The following is a 26,847-nucleotide window of genomic DNA, read 5'->3' on the forward strand; positions in this document are numbered from 1 at the left end:
TACAGCTACATGCAAAAGAATCAAATTACCTTTTCACACCACATTCAAAAATAAACTCAAAATGGATTAAAGACTTAAATGTAAGATCTGAAACCATAACACTCCTAGAAGAAGATAGGCAGTATATTCTTTGACATGGTCTTATCAATATTTTTTTTGAGTATGTCTCCTCAGGCAAGAAAGATAAAAGCAAAAATAAACAAATGGGCTGGACTGGGATCGTCGGCCACCGCGCTATGCTCCTCGTCCTCTCCTCACTCTCCTGCTACAGATCCCAGGTCCGTGCAGGCATCCGGTGGGACATGGCGAACTTGGGCGGCGAGGACTTCTGGAGCCAGGAAGGGGAGAGTTTTCTCTACTTCGCCTATGGCAGCAACCTGCTGACGGAGCGGATCCACCTCCGAAACCCCTCGGCCATGTTCTGCAGCGTAGCCCGCCTGCAGGGTTCTTAGTTGCAAGCAACAGAAGTGGCTGATTCAAGCAGGAAAAGACTGTGTTGAAAGGCCGTTTGAAGAGCTCACAGAATGACCAGGAAGGTAGGACCACAAAGCTGACAAAACAAACAGGCATAAAAGGGAAGCTCTAAAACAGCCAGTATCATACCAACAGAACCAGCCCAGGAGGCCACTGTTGCATCGCCGCTAAGCTTGGTAAACATGGACGTTGCATTGTGCATCACCTGCTCTGGACCCTGCCTGCTACTGTCACTACACCTCCAAGTTCCTGAAACCCAAATATGGTTGCCACCACCAAGGTGGACTTTTTGCTGCCCTGGGTCACTAGTTTCTAATTCAGAGCCCTAGGTGGGTGTCCTGATTGGCTAAGTCTTGGCCACGTGCCCATGCCCTGACTTCAAGAAAAGCTGGGAGAACCAACTTCTGGCATTTGAAACTTCAAAAATGGGAGTCAGGCTCTGAACACTGTCTACCCCCAAACTCATAAGGCAGGGAATTCCCCAAACGTGGGAAAGAAGTTCAGATGGTTTATAACTGGAATGCAGCAAAGAGCTATCAAGCAAACGATTATTCTGTCACAGGATTTTAGGCTTGACTTTGGCAATCCCCAAGGCAAAACTAGTGAAACTTGGCACGGAGGTACGGCCACCATTTTTGAAAGTCCTGGCGATGACGTATGGGGAGTAGTATGGAAAATGAACAAAAGCAATTTAAGTTCTCTAGATAAGCAAGAAGGGGTTAAAAGTGGAATGTATGTCCCAGTAGCAGTTAACGTTTCTACTCAAGAAGGAAAAGAAGTAACCTGTCGAAGTTATCAAATGACAGATTATGAGCGTGTTCCCCCATCACCACAGTATAAAAAGGTGATTTGCCTGGGTGCAAAAGAGAATGGTTTGCCACTGGACTATCAAAAGAAGTTAAACGCCATAGAACCAAGTGACTGCAAAGGAAAGGTCTCAGAAGAAATTGAAGACATTATCAAAAAGGGGGAAGCAAAAACTCATTGGAACTTAATAGAATACATCTACAGATAGTTTCTCTATATGCTAATACATTTTTAACATTTAGAACAGGGATCTGGGATATCTCTCTGTTTAATATATTTTTAACCGTGTTCTGAAGGAGTATCTCACTTGGGTGATTCCTTGTTTTCAGGCTATAAAAAGACCAGGATAGGAGTTAGAAAATTGAAAAGGGGGCCTTGCGGCATTGGAATGCATGACAAGTAGATGTGAGTATTCCTTCTGTGAACCCTTAAAGTTATTTTATTGAGTTGATCTGAAGTGTATTTTTGCTCTGTGATAAAGGGTAGATTTGCAACTTAAGGATGGTGCTGGTAAATCACTCTGCTCTGGGATTTTTTCTTAGCTTACTAAGAGCAAGCAAACTGCAGAGACAATTGATTATAACAACTTCAAAATTTAAAAGATGGCATACTGTTCTTTGAGGAATAAATGTATTTGTGGTTTAACCTATAGTCCCTACTAAAATACTACATTTCATTTTGTTAGAGAGACTCATATCATCACACATACTGGGTCTGGTCTTGGTCTATAGCCAGTCTATACTAAAGGATAATTGCAAAGACTCTGGAACCAGACAGCCGAGGATTGACTGTCAGTTCCAGCACTTTCTAGCTGGGAAACTTTGGGTTATATGGCTTTGCCTCATCTTCCTAGCCTGCAGGCTGAGGACAGCCCAAATATCTATGTCTTAGGATTGTTTTGAGGAGTATATATATATATAAGCTTAGAACAGAGCCTGGCATATAATAAGTATTAGCAATCATTATTGTTCTTACTGGAGAATTAAGTTTGTACAGAGCTATCCTTGGAACAAGATTTTAAAGTAGAAGGGTCACGATTATGAGGGAAAAGTGTTTCCCGGAAGCTGAAATTTGATTCTTGGCTTACCAAGAAATGGTCACCTTCTTAAATTTACTTACTGAATAAGTGGAAGAAAGAAGAGTCATGAATAAAACAACACTGGTTATCAAAATAAAAAATAAAAAAAATAAACAAATGGGACTACATCAGACTAAAAAGCTTTTCCACAGTGAAGGAAACTATCAACAAAATACAAAGGCAGCCTACGAAATGGGCAGCCTACATATTTGCAAACAATGTATCTGATAAGGGGTTAATACCCCAAATATACAAAGAACTCTTACAACTCAACATCAGAAAACAAACAACCCGATTAAAAAATGAGCCGAGGACCTAAAGAGACATTTTCCCAAAGAAGACATACAGAATGCCAACAGACACAGGAAAAGGTGCTTAATGTCACTAATCATCAAGGAAATACAAATAAAAACTACAACGAGATATCTCAGACCTCTGAGAATGGCTGTTCTCAAAAAGACAAGTTATGAGTGTTAGTGAGGATGTGGACAAAAGGGAATCTTCATGCTTTGTTGATGGGGATGTAAATTGGTACAGCCAGTATGGAAAACAGTATGTGAAGACAAGTTATGAGTGTTAGTAAAGATGTGGAGAAAAGGGAATCTTCATGCTTTGTTGATGGGGATGTAAATTGGTACAGCCGGTATGGAAAACAGTATGTAGATTCCTCAAAAAATTAAAAGTAGAACTACCATATGATCCAGCAATTCCACTTCTGGATATTTTTCCAAAGAAAACAAAAACACTAATTTGAAAAGATATGTGCACCCTATGTTCATTGCAGCATTAGCTACAGTAGCCAAGAGATGGAAGGAACCTAAGTGTTGACTGATGGATGAATGGATAAAGAAGATGTGGCATGTATACACAGTGGAATATTAGCCATAAAACAGAATGAAATCTTGCCATTTGCGACAACATGGATGGACCTAGAGGGTATTATTCTAAGTGAAATAAGTCAAGCAGAGAAAGACAAATACCATATGATTTTGCTTATATGTGGAATCTAAAAATACAAATGAACAAACATAACAAAACAGAAATTGAATCATAGATATGGAGAACAAACAGGTGGTTGCCAGAGGGGAGTTGGGTGGGGGGATGAGTAAAATAGGTGAGAGAGATTAAGAGTTACAAACTTCCAGTTATGAAATAAATGAGTCATGGGGATGAAATGTACAGCATGGGGAATATTGTCAATAATACTGTAATAACATTGTAAAATGACAGATGGTAACTAGACTTATTGTGTGATCATTCTGTAATGTATAAAAATATTGAATTATTATGTTGTACACCTGGAACTAATATATGTTGTAGGTCAGTTATACTTAAATTTTTCAAAAAAAGTAGCAGCATGAGAATTTAATTTTGGCCAATACTGTGGGCCACTAAAACATGGGCCATTAATGGTGTCTTCGTGGTCACTCATTGACTCTTCCCCAGATCTGGGTCCCACATATTAGAAAGGATGAGCACCCTGGTCATGTTTGCTGGTTACCTTTTATATTCACACTGGGGGTTGTGAGTGGGAGAAATGGAGCCTGATCCCATCCCAACATTAGCAAGCAGAGGTGGGGGAGTGGGGAACATAGGACTGGCCTGCCCCAATCTCCATCACCAGATGGACATCCTGTTCTCTTCCTCTTCTCCCCTAGTTATTGCTTTCTGGAGTAAGAGGTGAAGGAGGTGCATTATGGGCCTAATCTTTCGGGGTCCCTGAGTTTTTTTTCTCCATGATCCTTCTCTAATTTTACAAGACACCCCCAAACACACCTTAGCTTTTGCATTATTAATGAGAAATTCTTTTTGTGGGTACAGTATGTCATATAATGTTCATATTTTTTCAGACAAGCAAAACAAAAGTGCTTCCTTAGAAAATGATTTTTGTCGTGTTGGAAGGCAGAATATTTCTGAGACACAGCCATCATTTATTTAAGCTAAACAAAGAAGCCACCTCTTGGAAATTTTATATTCCAGATGCCTGCTGTCCATCGAAGAGTGAATATTCAAATCTAAAAACTTTATTATTTTAAAAAAAATCTCTGGGGCTTCCCTGGTGGCGCAGTGGTTGAGAGTCCGCCTGCCGATGCAGGGGACACGGGTTCGTGCCCCGCTCCGGGAAGACGCCACATGCCGCGGAGCGGCTGGGCCCGTGAGCCATGACCGCTGAGCCTGCGCGTCCGGAGCCGGAGCCTGTGCTCCGCAACGGGAGAGGCCACAACAGTGAGAGGTCTGCGTACCGCAAAAAAAAAAAAAAAATAATCTCTGCCAGAACTTCTATCAAGAGCCAGTCATATATCTAAGCATTTCACTGAATCTGTCACATCTTTGTTGGTAGGATGCACCACTATTTTATATAACACTAAGGAAGAAGAACGCTGCCACTTAACCTATGACACCATGAGATTTCAGAGATGTTATAATGTGAAAAAAAATGAATTATAGAATTGATATAAAATGGTGTATCTTTAGATGGAAGACAGAGATTTTCCTTTTTAGTCTTAAAAGATTCAATAGGAGAAAGGATGAGGAATTTGGGGTTAGGCTGAAGTTTGATCCCACCCCCCTCTTACTAGCCATGTGACTCTGGGAAGTGATGTTTCTTTAAACTCCGTTTTGTTTTGTTTTTTTTCATCTGTAAAATGGAATCACACCCACCTCAACTAGGTTGAGGTGAAGAATAAACAATTTACTGGGTATAATGCTTCTACCCTAATGCCTGTCAGATGGTGTATATTTAACAAAACTTAGTTTCTCTTCCCCTTATGTAAACCAATGTGTTTCTTGTATTAATTTCGATCAGTTTCCTCTTGTTTCAGTCCTCTGATATGTAGGCATGGTTCCCCATGGAGATGCCTTATACTGAGGAGTGTTGGTCAGAGCAGAGCATTGCTCTTTCTTACCATTGCTGTCTCCTTGTTCTTTGTCCTCTTCTCCACCCTGTTGGTGGAAACATAGACTTCAGTGATTCATTACTCGGACTGCTTTGCACCAAGACCTATGCAGGGTGGGGTCATTTGCCTCTGGATATCTCATCTAGTCTTTGATTTTACCTCCTTTTGACCAGGGATCGAACCCGTGTCCCCTGCAGTGGAAGCGTGGAGTCTTAACCCCTGAACCGCCAGGGAAGTCCCCCTTTTGCTTCCATCTTAACCTCGGATTGCCTGTAAATCTCTTATGGGCCCCTAATTTTATGCTTGGTTGGATATCCACATATGATCACACAAAGAGCAACTCTCATTCCTCCTATTATGGAAAGTAGCTTGGCTCAGAAAGGTTATTCCCCATATTTGGTGTCTTCCTCTTACATAATGCTGTAGACTGTTGTTAAATATTGCCTGTTCATCTTCTTGTTTTTCTCCAATAATATTATAATCATATTCTCTTTAACTCATTGTATCTTCTCTGACTTCATCTAACTTCATTGTGTCTTCACCAACTCTACTGTCTTTATGAAATTACCTGTTCAAAGGGATTCACTTTATTTCATTGCTTCAGAAATTATAGCATCCACCTTCTCTAAAGGTGCCCCCTCCAAAAAATAAAAGCAAAGAAAGAAAGAAATGAAGGAAGGAAAGAAGGGAGAGAGGAAGGAAGGAAGAAAGGAAAGCAACTTTTTTCCACTCTGTCTGGGTTTTGTGGTTTGGTATGTCTTGCATTTCTACTGTGTTTTGAATATTTGATATTGTTAATTTAGTAAAAGTGTAAACAAAGGTAAATCATATTTTAGAGGGCAGCAAATATGAACAGAAAATAAAAAGAAATTCATTTAGTGTATGAGAATGCTATTCTATTCACTAGCAATAAGAACTTATCAAGATGACACAATTTTGTGTTTAATGAATTGAGGAGGGTGTGAAAGAGAGAGTGGTAATTTATTAAAATTATTTGAAATTTAGTGAACAGGGCACACCTGTCTTTTTAGGGGGACTGTATATCTTAACTAAAAACTATATAGAAAAAATTGTCACACATGAAAATAAATTATTGGAATCCCTTTGAAGTGTATTCTGAAGATTCAGTATATTTCACTGACTTCTAATGTAAACTTTAATAAAGGGATAGAAAGAATAAAACTGAATGTTCATATTTTAATTGATAAATGAAAAGACAGACAGATATGTAGATAGGTAGGTAGGTATATAGTCAGAATCAAATAAGTAGAGATAGTTCACCAACAGGGTAAATGGGTAATTTTGGTATTTCTCATGATGGACTATTATGCAATCATGAAAATGAGAATATGGAAAGCTAAAAATACATACACAAAACCCATTATAAATGTTATGTAGAGAAAAGAATATGTCTTTTGATTAGTATGAATGTAAGTAACGATAAACAGAACTGATTTTTAACCATCATCATTTAATAAGTGTTGTTTGAGGACCTACTATGTGTCATAGTCTTTTAGGTGCTGCAGTCTTAGTGGTAAGCACAGTAGACAAGTACCAGCTCTCAGCAACTTGTATTCTAGGCAGGAGAAGCAAACAATCAAATAAATGATAGAAACATCAGATTGTGATAAGTGAGTGCCAGGCAGAGAATCAAGATGAAGTGGGAAGGAGTGTCTAGAGAACAAGGTGAAATTGGGCAGTCAGAAAAGGCCATTTGAAGGAGTTTTTTGTCATTTCTTTTTCTTTGTCATGTCTTCAAAATTCTTCAGTGTTTTTACAATTCAAAAGTATATTTCAGAAGTTACTTATTTTATTTTTTTTGAATTTTATTTTATTTATTTTTTATACAGCAGGTTCTTATTAGTTATCCATTTTATACATATTAGTGTATATATGTCAATCCCAATCTCCTAATTTATCACACCATCATCCCCCCACCACTTTCCCCCCTTGGTGTCCATACATTTATTCTCTACATCTGTGTCTCAATTTCTGCCCTGCAAACCAGTTCATCTGTACCATTTTTCTAGGTTCTACATATATGTGTTAATATAAGATATTTGTTTTTCTCTTTCTGACTTATGTCACTCTGTATGACAGTCTCTAGATCAAGTAAATTTCTCCATTTCTTCCAGGTTGTCCATTTTATTGGCATAGAGTTGCTTGTAGTAGTCTCTTAGGATGCTTTATATTTCTGCGATGTCTGTTGTAACTTCTCCTTTTTCTTTTCTAATTTTATTGATTTGAGTCCTCTCCCTCTTTTGCTTGATGAGTCTGGCTGATGGTTTATCAATTTTGGTTATCTTCTCAAAGAACCAGCTTTTAGTTTTATTGATCTTTGCTATTGTTTTCTTTGTTTCTATTTCATTTACTTCTTCTCAGATCTTTATGATTCCTTTCCTTCTACTAACTTTGGGTTTTGTTTGTTCTTCCTTCTCTAGTTCCTTTAGGTGTAAGGTTAGATTGTTTATTTGAGATGTTTGTTGTTTCTTGAGGTAGGATTGTATTGCTATAAACTTCCCCCTTAGAACTGCTTTGCTGCATCCCATAGGTTTTGGGTCGTTGTGTTTTCATTGTCATTTGTTGCTAGGTATTTTTTTATTTTGTCTTTGATTTCTTCAGTGATCTCTTGGTTATTTAGTAACGTATTGTTTAGCCTCCATGTGTTTGTGGTTTTTACATTTTTTTCCCTGTAATTGATTTCTAATCTCATAGCGCGGTGGTCAGAAAAGATGCTTGATATGATTTCAGTTTTCCTAAATTTACTGAGGCTTGATTCGTGACCCAAGATGTGAACTATCCTGGAGAACGTTCCATGCGCACTTGAGAAGAAAGTGTAATCTGCTGTTTTAGGATGGAATGTCCTATAAATATCGATTAAATCTATCTGGTCTATTGTGTCATTTAAAGCTTGTGTTTCCTTATTTTCTGTTTGGATGATCTGTCCATTGGTGTAAGTGAGGTGTTAAAGTCCCCCACTATTATTGTGTTACTGTCGATTTCCTCTTTTATAGCTGTTAGCAGTTGCCTTATGTATTCAGGTGCTCCTATGTTGGGTGCGTATATATTTATAATTGTTATATCTTCTTCTTGGATTGATCCCTTGTTCATTATGTAGTGTCCTTCCTTGTCTTATGTAACATTCTTTATTTTAAAGTCTATTTTATCTGATATGAGTATTGCTACTCCAGCTTTTCTTTTGATTTCCATTTGCATGGAATATGTTTTTCCATCCCCTCACTTTCAGTCTGTGTCCCTAGGTCTGAAGTGGGTCTCTTGTGGACAGAATATACATGGGTCTTGTTTTTGTATACATTCAGTGAGCCTGTGTCTTTTGTTTGGAGCATTTAATCCATTCACGTTTAAGGTAATTATTGATATGTATGTTCCTATGACCATTTTCTTAATTGTTTTGGGTTTATTTTTGTAGGTCCTTTTATTCTCCTGTGTTTCCCACTTAGAGAAGTTCCTTTAGCATTTGTTGTAGAGCTGGTTTGTTGGTGCTGAATTCTCTCAGCTTTTGCTTCTCTGTAAAGCTTTTGATTTCTCCATCAAATCTGAATGAGATCCTTGCTGGGTAGAGTAAGCTTGGTTGTAGGTTCTTCCCTTTCATCACTTTAAATATGTCATGCCACTGCCTTCTGGCTTGTAGAGTTTCTGCTGAGAAATCAGCTGTTAACCTTATGGGAGTTCACTTGTATGTTATTTGTCGTTTTTCCCTTGCTGGTTTCAATAATTTTTCTTTGTCTTTAATTTTTGCCAATTTGATTACTATGTGTCTCGGCATGTTTGTCCTTGGGTTTATCCTGTATGGGACTCTCTGCGCTTCCTGGACTTGGGTGGCTATTTCCTTTCCCATGTTAGGGAAGTTTTCAACTATAATCACTTCAGATATTTCCTTTGGTCCTTTCTCTCTCTCTTCTCCTTCTGGGACCCCTATAATGCAAATGTTGTTGTGTTTAATGTTGTCCCAGAGGTCTCTTAGGCTGTCTTCGTTTCTTTTCATTCTTTTTTCTTTATTCTGTTCCGCGGCAGTGAATTCCACCATTCTGTCCTCCAGGTCACTTACCCGTTCTTCTGCTTCAGTTATTCTGCTATTGATTCCTTCTAGTGTAGTTTTCATTTCAGTTATTGTATTGTTCATCTCTGTTTGTTTGTTCTTTAATTCTTCTAGGTCTTTGTTCAACATTTCTTGCATCTTCTCTATCTTTGCCTCCGTTCTTTTTCCGAGATCCTGGATCATCTTCACTATCATTATTCTGAATTCTTTTTTTCTGGAAGGTTGCCTATCTCCACTTCATTTAGTTGTTTCCCTGGGGTTTTATCTTGTTACTTCATGTGGTACATAGCCCTCTGCCTTTTCATCTTGTCTATCTTTCTATGATTGTGGTCTTTGTTCCACAGGCTGCAAGATTGTAGTTCTTGCTTCTGTTGTCTGCCCTCTAGTGGATGCGGCTATCTAAGAGGCTTGTGCAAGTTTCCTGATGGGAGGGACTGGTGGTGTGTAGAGGTGGCTGTTGCTCTGGTGGGCAGAGCTCAGTAAATCTTTAATCTGCTTGTCTGTTGATGGGTGGGGCTGAGTTCCCTCCCTGTTGGTTGTTTGGCCTGAGGTCACCCAATACTGGAGCTTACCCGGGCTCTTTGGTGGGGCTAATGGTGGACTCTGGGAGGGCTCACACCAAGGCGTACTTCCCAGAACTTCTGCTGCCAGTGTCCTTGTCCTCACAGTGAGACACAGCCACCCCAGCCTCTGCAGGAGACCCTCCAACACTAGCAGGTGGGTCTGGTTCAGTCTCCAGTGGGGTCACTGCTCCTTCCCCTGGGTCCCGATGCGCACACTACTTTGTGTGTGTCCTCCAAGAGTGGAGTCTCTCTTTCTCCCAGTCCTGTCGAAGTCCTGCAATCAAATCCCACTAGCCTTCAGAGTCTGATTCTCTTGGAATTGCTTCTCCTGTTGCTGGACCCCCAGGTTGGGAAGCCTGAGATGGGGCTCAGAACCTTCCCTCCAGTGGGTGGACTTCTGTGGTATAAGTGTTCTCCAGTTTGTGAGTCACCCACCCAGCAGTTATGGGGTTTGATTTTATTGTGATTGCGCCCCTCCTACCGTCTCATTGTGGCTTCTCCTTTGTCTTTGGATGCGGGGTATCTTTTTTGGTGAGTTCCAGTATCTTCCTGTCAATGATTGTTCAGCAGTTAGTTGTGATTCTGGCACTCCTGCAAGAGGGAGTGAGTGCACGTCCTTCTACTCTGCCATCTTGGACCAATCTCTCAGAAGCTATTTAAAGTGATAACTAGTTACCTATTTTCTTAAAATCTTATTTGGATTCCATAGAAGGAACTTAGAATAGTGGGCCTCAATGTGCTGCACATTAGAATCACATGAGAGTTTTTAAAAATCCAAGTTTTCTTAGAAGAAAAAAATATTATGTGTCTGCTTCATTGAATAAGTTTTAATGAAGTTTTTTTACCATCTTATGACTTGGATTGTTCCTGTCATAAACGTAGATTTACTGCAGCTGTTTCCTGCAAAATGCAAAAGCGTAACTTTAAGTTTCATTTCCTGTACAGATAAAAGCACAGAGAGTCATTGATAGATCCCTGGGCAGCTCTTTCCCTGCAGAAGCTGATGAAAAATGGTGCCCAATAGTTATGCTATGAGTGCTTTTTGACATTTTAGAGGGCCAGTTACTTCTCCCTTCCTTGATCTCACCTGGTTCCTGGAGTAATACTGCTCCTGTCTGATGCTGCAGCCCACAGATTTGTTTCTACCGTATTGGCTGTTCTGGTTGTTCCTATCAAAGCTGAGGAAATATTGTTTTGAAGATCAAAAACACTGTGAAAGCCACACACAGTTGTCAGTAAGTTGTTAGAATGTCAATAAGTTGGCAGTGAAACACCTGAACCCTAGCTCTTCAGTGAAAAGTGTCCAAATTTTCCAATATCCTCTAGACTGCTCACCAGTGACAGCAGATTAATGCATTAATGAAATTTAATGATGTAAATTCGATAAAGGCAGGAATTTTTGTCTGTGTTGTTCACTGCTTATATCCTCATCACTTAGAACCAGGCCCAAGTGCAATAAATATTTGAATTTGTTAAATGAAAGTACCCTGTGCCTATCTGTGCCTGCAGGTTTTAGACCACCCACTCTTCTGGGTAATTTCTTGCCCTGTTTCTCAAACCATCGGTTATCTCTCTACCATCTTTTACAACCAAACATTCCCAAAGCAGAATCTTCTCTCACAGCTTATATGTTTTCATGTCACATTCAATTTTCAGTGAATTGCAGTCTTTCTTCTCGTCTTAATACCTTTCTAAAATTGTTTCCCCTAAAACCGCTAGGGACGACCTGATAGCTGTATCTAGTGAGCTCTATTCAATCCCTGTTCTTTAGGATTTCTCAACAACACTGCTCTGCTTCCTCCTGACCCTTTGAGATGCTTGTCCTTCCTTAGCTTCCAAAACAGGACATTCTCTTAAATCCCTTTTTTACTTTCTTTGACCTCCTCAATTTCATCTTCACTAATTTCACTTTCTCAGACAGCCTGATGTGAGCATTCCTTACAAGGTGTCACCCTCCCCTGGGAACTCTCATTCATTCCCATAACTTACCAATTTTAGGTGAATTCCTCATGCAGTGCCATGTTCTTTCAATCCTATTCTCTCATCTGATTTTCAAGCGTGCATTTCCAGCGATTTGCAATGCATATCATAATGAATCTTCAATCTATGATGTGAAATCACAGAACTGCTCCATTCCGAGCTCATGATCCAATTCCCATGCTTCTCCTTTCTCAGCTTCCTATCTCTCTCTTTTAGCATCATCACCATCTAATGCCCTTCCTACTTCCCATCATCCAAACACAAAGCTGAGAGATGTTTTTATTTCTTCCTCTTTTTCACTCCTTATGTCTAATAAATTCCTTCACATTTATTAAGTCCTTTCTACCCCCAGATGTCTAAAATATAGCCCCCCACCTTTATTTCTAGTCTTTAATTCAGGTCTGCTTCCTTGTTTACTTCTACTGTCTCACTTGTTTTCTAAACTATTAATTGTAATTTCTTTCTTCCCTACTCAGTTCACCTCCAATGATTCTCTAATGCTTATGGATTAAAGTCCAGATGTCATGGGCATTTAAGACCCTGCATAGTGTGGTTCCAGCCTTTGTCTATTGCCTTAAGTTAATTATACCCTGATTTAACCATGATCCATCTAGGCTATTCTGATTGGCTGTGAACACAACTAGAATGTTTCTGTTTCATCCTGTATAGGTATTGTTCCTCCTACCTGGAATGTTCTTTTTCTCTTATTATATAATTTCTACTTATTCTCTAAGATTCAACTCAAATCCCTTCTCTTCCATGAGATTTCCTTGTAATATCCTAGCCTTCATTGAGCTCGTTCCTATAATATTATGGAGCAATTATTTTGTGCTAGGCATTAGAGCCTTTTACTGTTATTTAGTCCTTCCTGGCTATCTTATGTCACTTATCATCTCTTTTTAAATTATTTTTATTGGAATATAATTCACACATCTTTTAAAGTTTTTTTTAATATATTCACAAAATTATGCAACCATCATTGCACCATTATATAATTACAGAATATTTTCATCCTGCCAAAGGAAACCTAATTAATTAACAGTCACTTTCTGTTTCTTCTGTCCCCCTGTCTCCTGCCTATACCTATTTTTTGTTTTTATGGATTTACCTATTATGTGCATTTCATATAAATGGAATCATATAATATATAGTTTCTTTTTTTTTTTTTTTTCTCGGTACGCAGGCCTCTCACTGCTATGGCCCCTCTCCTGTTGCGGAGCACAGGCTCCGGACGCGCAGGCTCAGCGGCCATGGCTCACGGGCCCAGCCGCTCCGTGGCGTGTGGGATCTTCCCAGACCGGGGCACGAACCCGCGTCCCCTGCATCAGCAGGCGGACTCTCAACCACTGCGCCACCAGGGAAGCCCTATAGTTTCTTATATCTGACTTCTTATACTTAAAATGATATTTTTAAGGCTCATGTATGTTATGACATGTACTGGTACAGCATTGCTTTCATGGCTGAATAATGTTTCATTTTATGGATATACCACATTTTATCTATTCATCAGTTGATAGACATCTGGGTTGTTTCCACTTTTTGCCTATTATGAATAACGGTCCTATGAACATTTGTATAAAAGTTTGTGTGTGATCCTGTGTTTTCACTTTTCTTAGGTATATACCTAGTAGTGGACTACTGAGCCTTACCTTATAGTAACTCTATGTTTAGCTTTTTGAGGAATTGCCAAACAATTTTTCAAAGCAGCTACACCATTTTACATTACCACTAGCAATGTATGAGGATTCTAATTTTTCCAAATCCTCACCAAGCTCGTTACTTTCATTTTGATTATAGCCACCCCCATGGGTGTGAAGTCATATCTCATTGTTGTTTTGATTTGCATTTCCCTAGTGATTAGTGATGAGCATCTTTTCATAGGCTTATTGACCATTTGTATATTTTCTTTGGACAAATATATATTCAAATCCTTTGCCCAAGTTTAAACGTGTTATTTGTCTTTTTATTGCTGAGCTGTAAGCTTTCTTTATACGTTCTGGATACTAGACCCTTATCAGATATATAATTTGCAGATATTTTCTCCCCTTCTGTAGGTTGTTTTCACTTTCTTTACAGTACCCTTTGAAGCACAAAAGTTTTTAATTTTGATGCTGTTCACTTTTTAATTTGTTTATGCTTTTGTTGTCATACCTAAGAAACCATTGCCTAACCCAAGGTTATGAAGTTTATACCTATGTTTTCTTCTAAGAGTTTTGTAGTTTTAGCTCTTATATTTAGGCCTCTGATCCATTTTGAGTTAATTTTTGTATGTGATATGAGGTAAGTGTCCAATTTCATTCTTTTTTGCATGTGGCTACCCAGTTTTCCCACCACAGTTTTTTTAAAGATTATTCTTTTCCCATTGAATTTTCTTGGATCCCTACTGCTTATCTTTTAACATATATGGTTTTTATCACCTCTAGTTAGGCAGTAAGATTTTTGAGGGCAGGGGTTTTTTCTTATATTTAGGTATACCCTCTGTACTTAACAGGTTGCCATACCCATAGTAGGTGCCTGATGGATATATTACTAATGTCTGTCTTTCCAACCAGATAGTAAGCTCTAAAATGAGAGGACTTGCTTATTTTTGCTTACCAGTAGGCTGGGATCAGTAAGTACTTTTGGATGATTGAAGTAGTGATTTCCCAATGATGAGTTCGTGTCTTACTTTAGGATTTTTGTTCTCCCTTGCAGCAGGATGCATACTAGGTAAGAGTAATTTGCTTACAGTAAGTCACCAAGGGAAGAGGTGAACAAGGGGCAAACATGACTCCATGGGAAAATCCTAGCTTAGCTTTGATTTTGCCACCATATGATTCTACCATATTCATTTTATATTGCTTAGTCCTCTTTAGCTCAGAACATATAATCAGGTTTTAAAAGAAAGGAAACCCCTTTAAGGTTTACAGACTTAGGAAAATTTCCAATTTGTGTTTTAGGTTGTATACCAAGAATTTAAAACAAATCAAATCCAAGCTACCATTTCTGTGTATTGGACTTTTCTCAAAGTGTAGTAAAAATGAATTCCCTGGTTTTTAACAAGTGCCAGTACTTCCTATTGGTGGACTTTGACAAGGCCTAATGTGTGAAACCACATTTTGAATAATGAGAACAGGAAGTATGTTTCTTTCTTGCTCATGGTTTCTGCAGCTATAAAAGTGATTTGCAAAAACAAAAAAAAAACAGAAAAAAAGGAAATACGCTAAGTATCCAATTATAGAGGAAGGGTGAATTATTCTATATTGATTCAGTGAAGTGCTAAGTTACAACTAAAAATAATACTTAAGAAAATTATATACCAGTAAAGAAACATATTTATGATATAAATTTAAGTATAAAAAGATTACATTGTGCAGTGATTGCAACTAGGTAAAATTATGTACTGTTGTGAACTAAGGTGATCAACCATCCTGGTTTGCCTCGGACTATCTGGTTTTTAGCACCAAAAGTCCTGTATCCCAGGAAATCTCTCAGTCCTGAGCAGAATGGGTTGGTCCGTCACCCTACTATGAACAAATTGCCAAAGAGATAATTGGGGAGAAGGTCATAGCAAGGATTTTCATTCTTTTTTAAGAGTAGACATCAGCGGTGTCTCGTTATAAGGAGTTAATGTGAGGTCAGAAAAAACTAACTATTTGAGATCATAAAAATGAATAAAATAAACTAAAATTCTTAAGGAAACCATGGGTTTGGAGAAGGATCCTCATATATATTTCAGAAGTGGAGAAAATGAGATAGAAATAAGATCTTGTCTCTTTTGAAGGTTTTCTCACTGAATTTTGCCTTGAGTCTGCCATTGCCACAACCTCTTCCCTTTCCCCTAGTCCAAGGCAGGCACTGGTCCTAGTCTACCACCATATATTCCAGTCACATTCTGGACCGCAGACAGCAAGGAGTGTGTTATTAATGACCTGTTCCAGGAAAATTTTCCACGGGAATATGTGTGTGTGGTAGAATATATTGACGTGAATAGTTGATGTCTTGACATCTTACAGTTCAAACCCAGATTGGGATTATGTGAATATGAGTTTAAGGCTGCTGGAGCCTCCCATGGTCAAAATGTTACAAGAGTAAAGAGGATTAGGGAAACACCATGTTGGAATCATCTGCTGCAGACGAGAACACACATATAGTTTTATTCATTTAAAGCCATTTTCGAGGACATAGACAGAAATGTCCCACCTCCTTTTTTTTTTTTTCCTAATCACAGGAAATATCTTCCATTGGTGGTCAAAGTGGAAATAGCCCTGAGAGTGGAAATTACATTGTCTATGTACCTGCCAGAGTTTGGCAGCACTCAGCATGTGGCAAATGCTCAAATGTAGTTGATAGATTATAGTGACGTCTTCCTAGTTTAACATTCTTTCTATGTAGGGTAGTAACGTCTCTGAATATGAAAAAGAATCAAGAAATAGGGTAAATATTCCCTGAGGTTTTGCATCATAAGTAATTATGTTATTTTCAAGCATGATCTTCTTTCTCAGAATGTCTATAGCACTTAGTGTCTGCATTCTATAATCTGACAGCTAATTGTATATTAATGAGTTTTCAAAGGTTGTGAATGTCTAAGTCTTTTTGTCCCCAAGGGGTAAAACCTGATTTCTGACTCTTTTGTGTCTTTCTCAACACCTGTTTCATGCTGGTCAGAGAGCAGGTGCTGATGAAACCTGTTGACTTGGCCCTAGTAGTTTATGCAGACATTGGATAGGCAATTTGGTTATTTCAAGCATTATAGCATTTGAATAAGAAGATCTAGGTATGAAACAGGCTCTCAAAATTACTTGCTGTGACCATTGACAAATTACCTTTACTTATTTATTTGCTTATTTTCTCTTTGAACATTTGTAAAATAAGGATAGGGATTTTTTTTTCCTTGATCATGGAAGCTCAATTGCAATTATTTGTTAAAATACTTTGGGAACTGGAAAATATTCTACAAATACAAGTATTGATTATCCTTTGTAATTTGGCTACTCCTCCTGGCACTTTTTCTATCATTCTTTCTTCCTTTGCCTAAAGGCTAAAAGTAGGTAGACAGTGCAACCAAGAGCCTAGAAGAGGAGTTAGGGGAAGTTAAGACAGACGGAGATGTGTAAGCGGTGCTGTTTGTACAAAGACAGGGCTGAGGACTGGCCACTTAGAGCTGCCCCAGTGGGGTGTGGAAGCCACAGTGTCAACCCCATAGAAAGATAGATGGAATGGGTTCTTTATTGTACCTCATTATTATTTTTTGCTTTCCTGAAAACAGTGGTGCAAAAGAGACTCCACGAAAAATGTAGATGTGGAAGGAATTAAAGATAGCTTTCGGATGGCACGGAGCAGTCACTTACATTTTTCATCTGGTGCAGAGTCTCCCTATTGCAGAGGGAAAAAATAAAAAACAAACGAACTACTACTGCTGTGACTACTACTACACCTTATCCAAGGAACAGGCCAGTGAGAAACCGCATTCTGCAGCCCTTATTCAGCCTATTTTTTTTAACGTAAGAAAGCTGTCCTAAACAAGAAATATGATGATACAGTCTACTACAATGGCCTATGTTCATCCTCTGAATGAGGATGGGGCAAAGGGAGCTGTGGTCACTCCATGCAAAGACCAGAGCGACTGGAGGCTGCATGCAGAGTGCCTTCAGAAATGGGGGTAAATACGTCTCTTGGAAGCTGTGAACGTTAATGTCTAAAACAAAAAAGAAAACAGAAAACAGAAAAAAAGTAGTTTAAGGGACACTATCATTTTCTATTGGTGAGGCTTCCTGATCTTGGGGAGGTTCTGGAAAGTTTATTTCTGTTTCTTCTTCTTCTTCTTCTTCTTCTTCTTCTTGGACTGGAATAATTTCAATGTCCTCTTCATTCTTTGGTTGGGAAGATATTTCAATCTGCTCAACCACTTCTTCTTTTATTTCAATTGCCTGTTCCTTTTTTTCTTCTGCTGACAGGAGAACTACATTCTGGAACACAAAATTGAACCAACTTTTCTTGATCTTTATCACTGGCACATTTCTCAGCCATCTGTATGAATATCAAATGCCTCCTGGTTTTTATGCTATTTATGTTATTTTCTATATGCTTCCCAATACCAGAATTGATCTCCCAGGTGCTCAAATCCTTATCAAATCACTTATCAAGGCTCATCCTCAAGGCCAGCAGATACTTGCCACTTTGCCTGGAACGATCACACAGTGTTTGGGAAATAACACTGCAATAATAGAGGAATTTAGATTTTAGTTTTGATTGGCCTTTATTGGAGATAACCTTGGAAAAGTAACTTTCTCTCTCCAATCCTGTTTCCTCATCTGAAAAATGAAGGAATTGGTGATGATTTCTAAATTCTCTTCCAAAGCTAACATCCTATGGTTCTGAAGCAGTTGATAATAGATCTGTCACTGGGATATTCATATCTCCCAACTGTGGAGCCTCTTTGAACCTATTGTTTTGGAAGAGGGATTAGAAGGAAAGAGGAGAGGAGAAGGGAATACTGAGCAATGAGGTGGAAGAAATAGTGGCTTTAAGCAGCCTTCAGCCATCCTGTTTTTATGCATTAAGTATGGAATTCTGAAGTCAAGAGGGATGACTTGAAGTCCAGCAAGGTTAGTAAGAGGATGTACATAGCATAGGACTGTATCCTCTGTGTAACCTTTAAACTTATTTCAGATTTCAAGACACTTTTCTCCATTACTGGTATTTTCTGCTTTCCAGAAATATGCTAGGATCACTTTTCATGATGTTCCCAGGCTCATCAGATTACACTCTCCATAAATGACTCTTTGTAGATGTGATTTTCCTACAGGGAGTTTGTGAACAGCATGGCTTCTACTTACAGCTTTGGGTCTGGAGCATATTTTTTTCCATTCATTCTCAACAGTGCCAGCTGTCACAAGTTTTTGGAGGAAGGCAAAGAGCAGCATCACTGCAAAAATGCCCTGAAGAACAGAAAAGTGAGGGTGAAAATGTAATAATGAAAATATAAGAATATGGTTGGTGCTCAGTAAATGACTGTTGACTAAAAGTAAATGATTAAAAGATCAATTCTTTAGGGAAATAATGACTGACTGTGAGAACTGCTAGTATCTGCATAACCCTAACCCTGAGCACAACTCCTGGCACATAACAGATAGTGCATGTTGCTGACAGAAAGTAAAGCAGTAATAATTAGTGGAAGAATCAATTCTGTGTAGGCAAGAACAATTATTGAGTCCCAAATTGAACTGTATCCAGCTTTAGGTGGTATGGTATCGCACTAAGGAAATCTCTGCACACTTGGGAGATGCATTTTTTTCCCCTTCAAATCCTACACTAAAAACTCCTTGAGAGGGGTCCCCTGGTGGCGCAGTGGTTGAGAGTCCGCCTACCGATGCAGGGGACACGGGTTCGTGCCCCGGTCCGGGAGGATCCCACATGCCGCGGAGCGGCTGGGCCCGTGAGCCATGGCCGCTGAGCCTGAGCGTCCGGAGCCTGTGCTCCGCAACGGGAGAGGCCACAACAGTGAGAGGCCCGCGTACCAAAAAAAAAAAAAACTCCGTGAGGCAAATGATGTTTATTACAACTTAGGTTCTTCAGTGTTCATCTTAATCAATAATAATAATAAATATTCTGTTAATAATATAATAATAATAAATGTTAAAGCAAACACTTAAATAGCACTTTCTTTGTACCAGACACTGTTCTAAGTGCTTTCCATGTATTAACTCATCCCTCAAAACAGCCCTATAAATACTATAAACAGTAAATACTATTACCGTCCCCATTTTACAGTTGAAGAAAATGAGACAGTGTGATCAGAATTCTTGCTCAATGCCATATGGGCAATAAGTAGCAGACACAGACAGTCTGGATCTAGAGTTGATGGTCATAAGAAAAATGCCATACTTCCTCCCTGAAAATAAATCCAGTTTCACACTTACCAAGAACAAAAACCGTATGCTGTCACAATATTGCATAGACAGAGAATTTTTCTCAGCAGGGTTAGCTGGTTCACAGTCGTGTATGTTAATATGTGGTGTGGGAGCCTTAGTAAGGTTCAGACTCTCCATTTTAAAAAAATGGGAAATTGTCAGATTAAATATGTCCATGATCAAAAAAATTATTCCAGAAATAGAAGCAAAGAGGCTCAATGAGTTCATTATTATTCTCCCTCTGACCTGAAATAGAGACATAAAGATTTATTAATTGAGTTTAATTACCAGTTGAAGAATATAAGCTAGGAAGGAATTCCAGATCCCATTCCCCTGACTCAGAAAGGTACTACACCTAAATCATACTAAGTTCTATTTCTCTCCGTTGTTTTTAGTCTCTTTGTCACTATAAAATGAAAACCTTCATGTCTGAACCTTGTCCCTTTCTCAGATTTCCCCATCTCATTTATGCCACCACCATCCAATCAGTTCATCAAGAAAACATCCTAGGAGTGATCCTTGTACTTCCTTTCACTGCCACTGCCACCAGAATACTAGTAGGCATTCAATACACAATTGTTGAGTAAATGAAATGAATAGTATTCAGATTAGATCGCAGTGAAGCAAGATGGTATTGTGGGTATAGGTAGGGAAAGAGCAGATAGACCCCTCTAGGTCTGTACCATCAAGTGGAAACAAGCAAAGAGTAACACCTATTCCCTCCCTCTTGCCCCAGGTTGCAGTCAGCCCCAGTCGATCATCTTTCAAAATACAATTAAGGCTGATGTCTCCGGGTAGCCCAGGTAAGAGGATGTCAGTGTGAATGTGCTACCTTGCTGGGATGATAAAAGTTCAAAACAAGAAGATATGTGCAAAAAGTACCATAATGGTGTGGGGTTATTGATAATTATCTTAAGACACACATATTTCATCCCTGGTTGTATGACCTACAGATGGCAAGTCAGTAGGACTGACTGTATTTGGAGAATAAATACAACTTGATCTTCATAAACAGTTTTTCTTTTCCCCCAAACTGAGTTTGTCAGACCACCTCTAGACAGGAGCCATCTCAATCTCCTCTGTCTCCACTGACTTCGGAAGTGACTCAAATTAGTAATAGCTTAGTAAGTGGAGAAAAGTTGAAGAAGGAAGCTTGCTGGTAAGCTCTTGACCTGTACAGAAGCAGGGGTTCTTCCTGGGTGTAAATGTGTCCTGAGGGGTTATATGCACAAGACCACTCTAGCTCTTTATAGCTTCTGAAGCACCCTCATATATATTACTCCATTTTATCCTCAGGAGAGTTTCATACGGTAGCAAGGACTATTATCTCCATTTTATAGGTTAAAATTCAGAGGTACAGGGCTTCCCTGGTGGCGCAGTGGTTAAGAGTCCACCTGCCGATGCAGGGGACACGGGTTCGTGCCCCAGTCCGGGAAGATCCCACATGCCGCGGAGCGGCTGGGCCCGTGAGCCATGGCCACTGAGCCTGCGCGTCCGGAGCCTGTGCTCCTTAACGGGAGAGGCCACAACAGTGAGAGGCCCGTGCACCGCAAAAAATAAAATAAAATTCAGAGGTACATAGGGGTAAACAGACTTGCTCAGAGTTACAGCTGAAGGTTAACTAGGACTTGAGTCAGTCATAGCGTTGATTAGACAGTTTTCCTAAATGCTGGTCTGAGAGAAATGACAAGATTTTCAAAGAGATCTCAGTCTCACACAGCATCTCACATTCCTAAGACCGTAAGCATGCTCTTCAACGATCTGCCTTTAATTCTGTTTCCATGGATATCTCATTTCCATGTTTTTTATGAATAAAATCACAACAGCATCATAGAGCATCTTTTGCTTTTTAGGATTGAGCGATAACTCAGTGCTACTGTAACTCCAAAGGTCTTCCAGGGTCCTTCTTTTCAACTGAGAAAACAGCTACTTCTCTGACGTGTGGGAAAGAAGGACATACGATTACTTGCCAAACTCTTCATGGAGTTTTTCTCCGCTGCTGCCAGGAGTGATCCAGAAATGATATACTGTAAAAAGAGAGGTGGTGGGTGGGGAAGGGCGGGGGTGAGATGGGAGCAGCAGCAGGGGGCGGGGGGCAGAGAAGGAGGTCACTTTTTAACATTGAGAACTGGTTGTAAAAAAGCTATCCACACTTTCAACCACTTTCCCTAAACTATCCAGTCCTTTTTAATGGGTTTATTCATTTTTCAGCATATTTCTCCTTTATTCAGGCTCCATCACATTCAGTCCTTGCCTTTTATTCAACCAAATGGGGAGCTGTGACTGGGAATATAGTAAGACCAGAGACAGAATTCACATTTCCATGTCAATTAGTACTCACACTGTGAATTTAAAAGTTTTATTTTCAGTTTTCCTTTTTTTTAATTTGGGGAATTGCTCTTTGGAGTTCACAGTGTTTTAAATGGCGTTGATGGCAATGATGAGTGAATTGATGTAGAAGAAATACTTGGCCTGAATGTTGTAGGCACTTCATTCAAACATGGGCTGCTACAGGGAGTGGTCATTATTTCTCATCTTCCTTTTCTACTATTCAAGCTGTAAGATGGAGGAAACCCTTTCACTAATCCATCTCTCCTTGTTCTGAGAGTTTCAATCCTGGACCTGTCTTCATAGTCTCATCTATGAAGGTGCCATGGTGATGAAAACATCACTGTCCCATACCACATCCAGACAGGGTTACAAGCTTGGAAAACATGCACATGAAACAGCCATAAGGAGTACTGCTCTGCTGATACGTGAGAGGAGATTTATTTGGGATGGGACTAATTTCACCACGTGAGATAGTAACTAAAGAGAATGTAGGGAAGAAGGACCAGGTGGGAGGAGGTTTGCTTTCTGAAACACCGTGCTATACAGTCCAAATGTCTAGTACCCAGCCCACTTCATGCCGGACATTGACCCTGGAGAGGTCCTGCTTTGAGAAGTCTTTCCTCCCTGTGTAGATCCATGTAGGGCAGCTTTCTCTGAATTCCCATGAAGCATGACCACTGACTCTCAACCATGGGATTCATGCTCAATGTAGTCAACCTCTCTTTCCACTAAATCACATCAACCAGATAACCTATACCCTACTCCTGTGCTTTCCTCAACCCAGAAATAATCTGGTATATTCCTGTGCAGCTTTTTAACCTTTTTGTCTGTATCACTCCCCAAATGGTTGTTAGTTTTTACTCACCATAATGCCTCCCCAGAGAGGGTACCACAAAGTTACACAGATGGGTGCATAGACCTCCGCATGAAGCAACAGGAGGCCGCCCAGGGCAATGTGGAAGAGCCCATTCATAATCTGGACAGCCTGGGGAGAGAATAGGGGCACTGATGGATGAACTGAAGTCATCGTCAAGTCAGAAAGCGAAAGTGAGGCCGGAAGCCCTGGTGCCTGACCTGGATGGGGCTGTGTAAGATGTCCAAAGCAAGCGGTGAAGGCGCCAAGACCTTTGTCTCGTTCCGATTCATTTTCCCCACCACCTGGGGCATTTCCAAGGCAGGTATATGTGGTATGCTGGTGATGAACTGGGATGGGAGACCCCTAACTATGCAAGCCTCAAGATCAAGTGGGGGCATAAGATCACCATGATAATCTCTCTGTACGTCCCTGATTTGGCCCCCTGTGTCAGACATAAAGATCACCTCAGGTGAGATCAAATACCTTCCAGTCAGATTGAATTTTGTACCTGGCCTACAGCATCTGCTTCTGTAGGCCAGAGAGTCCCTAGGATGTGGAATGGAGGGCAACTGACTTACCCCCAAAGCCTTAGATTCCCTCATGAAGAAGCTCTGTGTGGCGCCCACCACTGAAGGCACCCTCCTGGGAATTAGTTTCTGAACAGGCTGCATGGCAATAGGGCCTGCTGGGAAAGCTCCACTCATGGAATTTCTGGGCGTCGTCATTTCACCCTCAAAAGTCCTAAAAATAAAACAAATAATAAAAGGAGGAGAGAGAGAACAGGATTCTTGGCAGTCTTTTATCTCGTGTTGTGCACCTGAATACTTTCCTCTGTATTCTCTCTGTGGGTGTCACTGATGGCAGACACGGCCTCTTCCTAGTCACTTTGGATCTAAAGCAAGGCCTCCTGCCATGTTCTAAGACAGGATCCAGAGGGGTCATCTCATGCAAGGGTTTATGGGCCCAGGGATCCCTGCCAGTATTCTTGACAGACACATTTGGGACATGTTTTCTCTTTGTAGAGAACATCATGCTCATATTCTGTATGTTCTGTGTGTCTGTCATTTCTGGATGCTTTTCTTGTGCTTTCATATTGGAAAATGTGTTTTGCATGGGCTCGTCCTTGTCCCTTTGCTTACGTGCTTTTGTCCATTGAGATGGGCCAGAGTCACCATGATGGAGGATGGTGAAGACTGTTGGAGTCGAGAGGGGCCGAGTCCATCTTCCCTCCTCCCACTAACTCTGCCACCTTGAGTAAATCACTTCAAGGAGGCTCTTGAAGGTTCTGTGTGAGACTGTGGCCTCTGAATCAGACTGCCTAGGTTTAGATCATGATTCTTCTATTTGCTGTGAAACTCTGGGTAAGTTCTTTAAACTCTCTGGGCCTCAACTTCTTCAACTGTAAAATGGGGATAGTAATAATTCTTATCTCATAGGGTTGCTGTGTGACTTAAATTGGCTGATGGTGTGTGCATGGCTGGTTTCTTTCTGTTCAGGGATAGCTCAAATGTCAGCCTCTCAAAGAAGCCTTTCCTGAGCCCTCAATCCACAATGCATCTCTCTCACAGCATCCCATTTTATTTATTTGGTAGCACTTATCACTGTGAGGAATTACTGTTAGTCTCTCCCCACTAGAATATAAATTCCTTGTGTTCTCTCTTGTTTAGTATTTAAAATTATGCCTGGATTTAGTAGTTTCTTCATGAATATTATTGAAGAAGTAAATGTATGCAAAGCACCCATGTCTGAATCATTACTAGCTGCTTTTGTTCCTGTTCTTGTTCTTAATATTTTTACCTTTAGGAGCAGTAGTTTCTATTTTTCCCATCTGAAAAATGAGAACAATACCCCTTTCAGAGACATGTTGTGAGAAATAAATAAGTTAACATAAGTGAAAGTGCCTAGTACACAGCCAGAAAGTACTAAATGCTATTTGTACTTCGTCATGATCAATTTCTGAATAGAAATGTCCCTTTCCAGCTCTAACATTTTAAGACTGCTCTACCTTCTTCATCATGTGTTTCCCTTCAGTATTCATTTCTTTTTTTTTTTTTTTGCGGTACGCGGGCCTCCCACTGCCGCGGCCCCTCCCGCCGCGGAGCACAGGCTCCGGACGCGCAGCCCCAGCGACCGTGGCTCACGGGCCCAGCCGCTCCGCGGCATGTGGGATCCTCCCAGATCGGGGCACGAACCCGTGTCCCCTGCATCGGCAGGCGGACTCTCAACCACTGCGCCACCAGGGGGGCCCCAGTATTCATTTCTTTATGTCAGTTACTTACATGAATTCTATTGGGTCTTTCCTGGGACCTGGAAATCTCTCTTTAGGGACACAGTTTTGGTCTTGTCTTTACTGACTGTAAGTCATGTAAGGGGCCTTGGAGGCCAAGGCTGTCTGTCCAGCTTACTTATCTTCCTGAAGTCACGCAGGGCTGGGCACCTGCAGGTATTATGGAAGACAGGGGCTCGGGAGTCTCCCAGACCTCACACCTGTACCCACTTCCTAGTAACAAAGACACTTCACATCTGGCATGTCATCTGAGCCTCACAGGGTAGACAAGGGATGAATCGTTGCCTCTGTTTTGTAGACAGGGTAACAAGGGCACCGAGAAGTTAGGTAACTTGTTCAGTTACACAACCATCAGAGATTTAAAATGAGGGCTTGGACCTAGCAAACAAGGTATCTGTGGTAGCAGGCTGCTTTGTCCCCCGTGGGGAATAGGAATTCGGCCTTTCTCTTATGAATCTCTTCCTTTTCCTTCAAATAGATGTGCAATTTGGATGACTATAAATCAGTTGAAAACAGAGTATCTGTCTGGGCCGTGGCTGAAAGCGAAGAGGGGAGGCTGTGGGTGCTTCACACCTGATTTTGCCCCAGCCCTAGATTACCAGCTGTCGTGTGCTCTTAGGAATCTGCTTTGCACCACAAACCACCCCACAAGACCACCAACAGGAGGGAATATTTTAATAATAGACCACTAAGGTGTTTACAGACAGATTCAGGCAGAGTTTTTAGGGCCAGTCAGACCTCAGAAACCATTCTGTTGATTTGATAAATGAGGAAACTGTGGCCCAAGGATGAGACACGCCTTGTTAAAGACCTTGCGCTTAGTGATGGAGCCAAACCAGAAAGGCAGCCCCTAGGGCTCTGAGGCTCTTGCTTTTTCTGCTGCACCTCGGACTGGACCACATAGTTAGAGTTGTTCACTGAGCACCCACTCTGTGCTACTTAGTTCCCACTCTGCCACACCTTCCCTACTAAGTGGGCAGTTTCTTTTTTTCTGCAGGTGTGGAAATGGGGGTTCTGAGAGGTTAATTAATTTTCCCACGGTAAGTACGGAATGAGCTGAGGTTACCACACTCCCCTCCAGAGGGCTCATTTTAATGAGGACAACTTAAAAAGCAAAGGTCATCAATTATCTGGATGGAAGGAGATGATTGGACTACCATTGTTTTAATTTCTCCTCACTTTTCATCTGCCTAAGGCTGTGTCTATATTATTAGTCAGATAAACCTTTTATGTAAACAAGTCCTACTTGGGCTTTGTCTGCCATAACTGATGGCAGTAATGACCATTGGAGGGGAGTATTTTATTTCTCTTAAAATGATGTCTCACTATGGCAACTATATTTCTACAAAGCCTTCAACACATACTACTGTAAAATAGTTTATAAACACAAACATACTTGTTTCTCTATGCTACTTCATTTTTTATGGTGTGTGTGTGTGTGTGTGTGTGTGTGTGTGTATGCATGCCAGGTCATTGTAGACTGACTGGGTAATGAAAGATTTTATTCATTTTATTCTATGGGAATATATGAAACTAGACCACACACTCATCAGGTTATTGTAGATTTGTAGCCTTACCCTATATATTTTTTTTCTTTAATTGTTCACCATGACTGTTTGTCC

General features: G+C 40.3%; 1 protein-coding gene and 1 pseudogene across 2 annotated transcripts; one reads left to right on the forward strand and one right to left on the reverse strand.

Annotated features, from left to right (window-relative positions):
• Positions 1-248: 248 nt before the first annotated feature.
• LOC307055503 (gamma-glutamylcyclotransferase-like) lies at positions 249-1,489 on the forward strand (annotated as a pseudogene). Its single transcript has 2 exons — positions 249-451; positions 1,045-1,489. The product of its transcript is annotated as a gamma-glutamylcyclotransferase-like (transcript).
• A 16,087-nt stretch (positions 1,490-17,576) lies between these two features.
• LOC307056369 (B-lymphocyte antigen CD20-like) lies at positions 17,577-23,666 on the reverse strand (the record flags this gene model as incomplete). Its single annotated transcript, XM_079709104.1, has 6 exons — positions 23,517-23,666; positions 22,948-23,067; positions 21,722-21,778; positions 19,761-19,997; positions 18,678-18,779; positions 17,577-17,807 (listed from the first exon to the last, which is right to left on the reverse strand). The coding sequence occupies exons 1-6, from the start codon at positions 23,661-23,663 to the stop codon at positions 17,577-17,579; spliced, it is 894 nt and encodes a 297-aa protein (XP_079565230.1). The 5' UTR covers positions 23,664-23,666.
• Positions 23,667-26,847: the final 3,181 nt, after the last annotated feature.

This window comes from Hyperoodon ampullatus (assembly GCF_949752795.1).
Source record: "Hyperoodon ampullatus genome assembly, chromosome: 7".
Taxonomy (NCBI): Eukaryota; Metazoa; Chordata; class Mammalia; order Artiodactyla; family Ziphiidae; genus Hyperoodon; species Hyperoodon ampullatus.